Source organism: Clupea harengus, chromosome 5, assembly GCF_900700415.2.
Source record: "Clupea harengus chromosome 5, Ch_v2.0.2, whole genome shotgun sequence".
NCBI lineage: Eukaryota > Metazoa > Chordata > Actinopteri > Clupeiformes > Clupeidae > Clupea > Clupea harengus.
The window spans coordinates 1,945,001-1,952,500 of record NC_045156.1 but is presented as its reverse complement, the minus strand read 5'-3'; the positions used below and the strand labels follow the sequence as shown (position 1 = coordinate 1,952,500).

Here is a 7,500-nt window from a genome sequence, read left to right as displayed (position 1 = left end):
GAAGAATCTCTATGATCTTGAGTTTGGTGTCCATGACCAGGATGTCCTGTTTTTGGGGCTCTGTGGTGGTCTTCACCGAGCCTCCATTTTGGGGGGTCGACGGGGACAGCGGGAGGAAGCCCCCTCCCCTCAACACCACCTGAGTCATCAGCTCCCCCACGCCGTGGATGGAGCGCATGACGTTACTGCCTACACACACACACATCCAAAACATCAGGCTGGATTACCCAGTGGGGAGTCTAACGCTCTCATAGTTATTTCTGCTTCATTTAAGGTGGAGGTTCATTAGCACGTACGAGCAAAGTTGTTTCATACACAGAGGACCGGAAAATATTCTCTACGCAGTAAGTTATGTCCTTTAACTCTAACTCAAGGGTTCCAGTCACACTGCTTTCACACTACCATCGCTAACATCAAAACCAAAATGTCTCTTCATATATTCAAAGCTTGTACTATAAGTCACAAAGATGAGCAAACGTGAGCACAATTCAGAGAAGATGGGTGTAGTTAACCTTTCCCTGATTCTCTGTCCAGTTTGACCGCGAAGGAGCTGACGTGGACGCAGTCCAGGATGGCCAGCAGGATCTTGGTCAGGCGCAGCAGGTCATTGAAGTTGTAGAAGCCAAAGTAGATCAGATTCCTGGCCAGATTCACCACCTACATGCAGTGGACATGAGGGTGTGTGAGGTGAGTGTGTGTGGAAGAGTGTGTGGTCAGTCTGAGTAAGTACATGCAGAATGCTGTGGGCTCAAATATGCATGTATGAGACTGGTGAACTGAGGTGCTTTGGGTGAAAAATAATGTGTGTGTGTGTGTGTGTGTGGTCTACCAGGTGAGGTTTCTGTGGGTGCTCACCTCAAAGGTGAGCTTGTTCTTCTCCTTGTCTGCAAAGGGGAAGCTCTGGCAGACCACGTCACGCAGGTAGTTCTCCACAAACTCCATGGTCTCGGAGAAGCGCTCCTTCACCTCATCCCGCGTTGCGCCGCTGTTGTCATAGCTAAAGGGGCAAAGAAGACAAATCCTCAGCTCCCGTTGGCTCTAAGACTTGTCACTTAAGGGTAGTCTGCTCTCTTACTGGCTGCTCAGTGAGAGCTGGGAGGGACTTACTCGTCAATGGAGATTTGGGAGGGGATCTCGGACCAGAGGCGGGCGTACTTGACGGGCGTGACCTGCTCCTGGGGGTCGCGGTCCACGTGCATGTGCAGCATGAGGCGGCAGAAGGAGGCGCGCAGGTCGTAGGGCAGGTCCTCATCCGACATGCAACGCAGGATCAGGTCCACGTCCAGCTGGCCCGAGATCTTGTTGATGGCCAGGTACTGGCGGTCCAGACACATCCTGGCAAACAAGTTCAGCTGGTACCTGAGAGGGTCCCAAAGAGATAAACACAGATTATTTACAGATACATAAACAGACAGATAGATGGACAGAGAAAGAAAACATAGAAAAGTCAGAGAGGCAAAGTTTGAGTGACAAACTCATAGAGATAAATGAATCATTTGACAGAGGGGAAATAAAGTTGAGACATAAGTTGCGGTGTGTGTGTGTGTGTGTGTGTGTGTGTGTGTGTATGTGTGTGTGTGTGTGCTTCTCCAAGCCTACCTGTAGTAGCTGATGACCTCTTGGTCCTCTCTCTGGCCCTCTTTGGCATCCTGAGCAAGCTCCCTAATGCTCTTGCTCTTCACCTCTCCAGTGCTGTCCTTCCAGAAGAGCCAGACCTCCTCCTCATCCTCCTCTTCCTCCTCTGCACTCTCACCAAGTACAGCACCTGCCACCTCAAACCGCGACAGCACTAGCCTGACTCACACACACAAACACACACACACACACACACACACACACACACACACACACACACACACACACACACACACACACACACACACACACACACACACACACACACATACATACATATACGTACATATCAGGTCAAAAGTTTAATTGGAAGCAAAAAAATGTTTAAGTGTGTGAGGAAAGAGAAGTGGAGCCTTACTTTGTGTCAATCAGGATGTCTGCATTGGCTGGATCCAACACAGCATTACAGATCAGCTCCTGAGTGACAGGGATGGACTTATTCATGGAGACGCACAGGTCAGAGAGGTAGTCAAGGAACCTGCACACACAAACACACACACACACAGAGACACACACACAACCAAAGATGTTATATGACATTAAATCAATAGCTGTTATTACAGTTTTTTCCAATCATTTTAACTCTTGTATCAATACCATGTACACATTCCCAAAACACTTAACACATCGAGCATACCAGTAGACCATGTGAACCAAACTGTGGATACTTGCCCCTATGCTTAGATACAAATGCAGTCAATGACACCTTCTTCTAAAATTCATGGATACCTGTCCCAGTCAATGTTCACTACCAGCAAAACGCTGTGCAACTACAGCATTTTTTGCCGATGTTTAGATACTCTGTTCAAAACAGTTAACTTTCAGTTCAAAACCTTTCTTACAGTAATTTAGATCACTGTAGATGGGAAGATGCTGTATTTGGCCAGACAAATGAAGTTATATGCTTGAATAAGAAAACTTATTCTTATTTTTGCAGAAAGTTTATTTAGATGATTTAGTTTTTTTGGCTTGCAGACTCCTTACTATCTCTAAAAGTAATATAGTCTACAGAAGGCAAACATAGATGTAACTGTTCCTGAAGAGTTGTTTCCACTATTACAGTACTGCTTTATATGTAAGTCATAGGCTATCAGTGAAAGACAGTGATTGAAGAATGCAATTACAGTAAATTTGCCACACTCAATTGTGACATGTATTGTGAGAGGCAAACCGACATATAAACACTGTCTTCAGATACTTGGCTTGGATTGACGTATTTCCCAAGATGCAATGCAGAGGAGTATGTTACCGTAAATGCGAAGTTCAAACATGTAAAAGTTTGACACCAAATGCAGAGGACAGAATGGATCAGAATTACTGTAGGGCTACAGCAGACTTCTAGTGGTATAACAGTACTTTGGTAGACTGTATCTTGCGTTGATGTATGTAATTTACTGCATTGGAAATACTGCAGTAAATACGTAGCATATTCATGCCTTTTTGTTGTAATGTAGTAAGCCTATATAGTGCAGTAACACGTGTCATTTTAGCATATGGCTGTAATGAAACATATTGCAGCATTTTAGAATTATTCGTTTACTGTAATATTACAAACTTTATTACTGTAGTCCAAAGAAGTGTTTGTCTGTGTGTGTTTTTTCTCTTTTTTCAATGCAACACTACAGTAATCTATGCCAAACTGGAGGACACAGCAACATTTTATACATGCAATTGGCAATGCTTCAAGTTGTTAGTGTTTTTTAGGTCATTGTACTCTGAGAGAGAACATGTGCTAATGTTCCGGCAGCATGAGTTGTGTTTTGGTGGTTGTAGTGCATTTTGCACCAAAGGTTAACTGATATGCGGAGGTGTGTCTGTAAAGCCCACTGTGTTAAGTGTTTGGGAAAAGTGTTCATGGTATTGATACAAGAGTTAAAATGATTGGAAAAAACTGTAAACACACACAAATACTTGCGCACACACACACAAACACACAAACACACACACACACACACACACACACACACACACACACACACACACACACACCTGGGCTCTCTGTTCTTCCTGACCAGGCTGACGAAGGTGTCTATCTCGGCTGCTGTGATGTGCTTCTCCAGGAGTTTGCGGTTATTGTGCAGCAGGGCGGTGATGGTGTCCTCGGCCAGCACGTCGTATCCGATCTGCTTCTGCATGAAGCGGAACTGCTTGGCTATGTACTCCTACAAACACACAGAAAGGAAACATCCCTGCAACATTACAACCGTACAGCTGTAGCCAAATACCAGATAGTCACATTACTTTCATATTTTTTCTAACCTCTGTCAAGTGCCACACCATACGTGATGTCATGGGGCCACAGGGTGCCACTGAATTTACTGGCATTGGCAGCTTTGCATGTAAAAACCCTGAGGGCCCTGTGAAGAACTGATCACCCCAGCTGCCTTTGCACAGCAGTGTTACTCTTTGCCTTGTGGTTCCCTGTTCTCTGTGGCCTCGGGTCTTGGCTGGTGTCCCTGGAATGTGCGTCTCACCTGGTTCTTCCTGTAGTCTTGCTGGGAGTGGCGCAGGACCCGGTAGCACAGGCGGCAGATGTGTCTGAAGGGGGCGTGGCGCTGGTCAGCCAGCTCCTCCAGACGGAGCATGGGGCCGTCGCCACTGTCTGTGAAAGGAGCCTGCAGCAGCTTGAAGATCTGGTCAGTCACAGGGGTGCAGAGAGGGCATGGTTGTCCACGAAGGGGAAAATACAACATACACTGTATTTAGTCTGTTATGGATATGTGTTTGGGTGTGGATGGACAGACAGCGAAAGAAAGGATGGAGCAAAGAAGGAGAGGAAGAAAGAAAGGGACCGTATGAAGAGAGAGGTGCAATCCTCCACCTGTTTGAGGATGTTCTGCTCCCTCATGAGCTTCTGTCGTTCTCTGTTGGGCTTGTTGACCATGATCTCCAGCACGTCCTGCCCACTGTTGGGGATGTCCACCACAAAATACACCAAGTCCTCAAGAAGCTTTGTGACTGCTCTGTGTTGATAGACCAAGAGAGAGAGGAAATTATAAGAAGGGGGGGATTAAAAGACAGACAGACTGAAAAAAAAGAAAGGGAAAGAAGGACAAAGAAGAAAGAGGAACAAGTGTGTGTGTGTGCGTGTGTGTGTGTCTGTGTGTGTGTGATAAAAACCACAGTACCACTGTAATAACTGGAGGAATGCCATGGCTCACCCACACAGGAAGAGGAAATAATCCAGCAGACAAAAGGAGAGAACGAGTTTCAGAGAGGAAGAAATATTGAGCCTCAGGACGGAGGAGGAAATGGGCTTCAAGCAAACAGAGAGCAAAAGACAAACAAGGCAAACCCCTTCACAGGAAATGAGTGAAAAACACAAAATGGCCATTAAGGATTCATTACAGGCTTATTGCTACGGCCACAATCCTCACATAGTTTTTACCGGTTAAGATTGTGGATAGATAAGAAACATGCGAGCTGAGCTGAGCTGAGCTGAGCTGAGCTGAGGTGAGGTGAGGTGAGCTGAGGTGAGGTGAGGTGAGGTGAGGTGAGGTGAGGTGAGGTGAGGTGAGGTGAGGTGAGGTGAGGTGAGGTGAGGTGAGGTGAGGTGAGGTGAGGTGAGGTGAGGTGAGGTGAGCTGAGCTGAGCTGAGGTGAGGTGAGGTGAGCTGAGGTGAGGTGAGGTGAGGTTAGCTAGTCGATCTGATGACATGTGTGCTGCACCATCTAACGCACCAGCGTGAAACGCACTCTACCTGCGCTCGTTCTGGGTGATGGTGCCCTTCTCCAGCTTGCCAGCGATGGATGCCAGGACTTTACTGGCGTCGTTGGCAAAGTCCAGGTCTCGGACCTCGGCAGGGGAGACTGGCACGATAGCAAACGCCTCCTTATCCTCCTTCATGGCAGATGTGCCAATCTAATATGAGAAAGAGACTTCCTGTGTGACTGACAAAGATGCAAATACAATGAAAAGGGCAGATGACTGCAGACGTGCACCGTAAATACCCAAACGTTTATTGACCCACACAACACACACCATGAGCATGACTGGTTTCTCCTCTTCTTTGTCAATGGGGTAGTTGGTGCTGTGGACCCAGGTGTTGGTACAAAGATGTCGGAGCCTCACGTAAGAGTTCCTGGGAGAAGAACAACCAGTTAAGCAAACGTGTGCAGAACGTCCCTGAACACAATGAACCCAATAAAACGGTCCAGTCTACCACAGGGTTTTATTTCTGGGATGCCACTCTGTTTGAAGGCTGAAGACATTGCTCAGCTGAGAAAACCCAAGACATTTCAGAGACGTATCCAATGAAACGAATATTCGGACTCATCGTGTGTCTAGAAAGGTGCCATACAGGGATAATAATTTGTTCATTTCATTCATTTAAAATAACTGGGATAGCCTGTCGCCCCAAAGTCTATCCCTAATTCGATGTAGTCATAAACCCTGCATACCATAATTGATAACAGGTCTAAATATGATCAGCATATCTCGTCAGATACTCTATAGCTTAGACTAATGGGAATGTACCATTAAACAAATGCCATACCTGGGCACCAGAGAGTCTCCCCCTCTGAGAGTGGTAGGATCCAACTCGAAGATGGAGGAGATGTCATTGCCATCCGGAACAGCCACCAAAGTGTACATAACTCGGTCCTGAAAGTCACATCCATGCCATTGCATCACTTCCTGCTCTAATTCCCACAACTGAATGACACACACTACATTCTCATGACACCTCGACTAGAAGACAGACAGCACAAGAGAAACATGAGTGGTTGCACAACACACGTCCACTAAAACGGTCTTTTCATTTTTCCGTTCTGTTCCTCTATTACCTACGTCTGTTTCTCTTTACCCCCCACACACACATCTACACAAAGGTACTCACAGACGAGCGAGACTCCGGGCATTCATCCTCATAGACTGTGTTAACCTGGAAACAAAAACCAAAGATGCTTCGATTAGTTCACATCACTGGCATTATCAGTCAAGAGTCTCATGTCCATATCTTCACCATGACTGACTGCTACGTATGAAGTTTAGCTCAATTGTTATGGCACAAGGCATGCATCTCGCGTGTATCTCACCTCTGCTGCCAGGTAATGTCCTGTTGCTAGGTGTTTGAATCGGAAAAGGCTGTTCCAGTATCCAGCTCCCCCTCGGCATGGATCATGTTGAACCACCTAAGGCAACCAAAATAACCAAAATTACATATTTCCCACAAAGCTCCCAATTAGATGGGTATGGGAACGTGACCGCTTGTGTAGCTGTCTTAGACCTATAAATTGTAAACCTACCTCCACTTCCCATAAGGCTTTGCTGCTGGTTGCCGAGGTAGCAGACTGGCGTCCGGTGGTGCGGAGGAAGACATACTGTTTTTTCCTGTGGTCGTCACAGGTCAGGAATTTCTCCTGCTCGGCGTGGAAAAGGCGTACTACATCACCCTGGAATAATAAACGCATAAACAAAATCAGCACAAAAATCAACAAATAACAACACACGTGGACACAAACTGATGACCTTTAACTTAAATCCACAAAGACTGTAAAGCAATAGCGTCTGCTGCTGTGTGCCTGGTTGTGTTTGTGTGTATGTAAATGTCTTCACGTTGTCGTCTGTATTTGGCTTACTCCTTTCAGAACAATTTCCTGGTTATCGATCCATTTCATGAACAGAACAATCTTCCAACTGGTGTTACAGTTCACTGAGTTCACCTGTCAGTCAAGCAAAACACAAAAAACTGGTCAGAAAAGGAAGCGCTAACATGTAGATGGGGATAATCCAATAGGGCAATAAGTGGGATATGGGGTACATGGAAGGTTTATAATAATATTCAACCAAACCTCATTGCATCCAGGGTTGTCCACTAACTGATGACTGCTAGCATGAAGAGGCTGTCCTGCATTAACGGGGTTT

The 7,500-nt window shown here is 46.1% G+C and overlaps 1 protein-coding gene across 1 annotated transcript in view; it reads right to left on the bottom strand.

Moving 5' to 3' along the window:
* itpr1a (inositol 1,4,5-trisphosphate receptor, type 1a) overlaps positions 1-7,500 on the bottom strand; it is a 38,494-nt gene that overhangs the window by 23,381 nt on the left and 7,613 nt on the right. The window contains exons 7-23 of the mRNA XM_031567261.2: positions 7,428-7,500; positions 7,215-7,298; positions 6,882-7,028; positions 6,672-6,767; positions 6,473-6,517; positions 6,131-6,237; positions 5,617-5,716; positions 5,336-5,496; positions 4,457-4,598; positions 4,110-4,268; positions 3,625-3,797; positions 1,994-2,113; positions 1,600-1,794; positions 1,108-1,359; positions 856-997; positions 513-657; positions 1-189 (exon numbers count right to left, since the gene is read on the bottom strand). The exon at positions 1-189 is cut by the window's left edge and continues 2 nt beyond it; the exon at positions 7,428-7,500 is cut by the window's right edge and continues 26 nt beyond it. Of these exons, the coding sequence (XP_031423121.1) occupies positions 1-189; positions 513-657; positions 856-997; positions 1,108-1,359; positions 1,600-1,794; positions 1,994-2,113; positions 3,625-3,797; positions 4,110-4,268; positions 4,457-4,598; positions 5,336-5,496; positions 5,617-5,716; positions 6,131-6,237; positions 6,473-6,517; positions 6,672-6,767; positions 6,882-7,028; positions 7,215-7,298; positions 7,428-7,500 (2,330 nt within the window). The remainder of the gene's footprint in view (positions 190-512; positions 658-855; positions 998-1,107; positions 1,360-1,599; positions 1,795-1,993; positions 2,114-3,624; positions 3,798-4,109; positions 4,269-4,456; positions 4,599-5,335; positions 5,497-5,616; positions 5,717-6,130; positions 6,238-6,472; positions 6,518-6,671; positions 6,768-6,881; positions 7,029-7,214; positions 7,299-7,427) is intronic.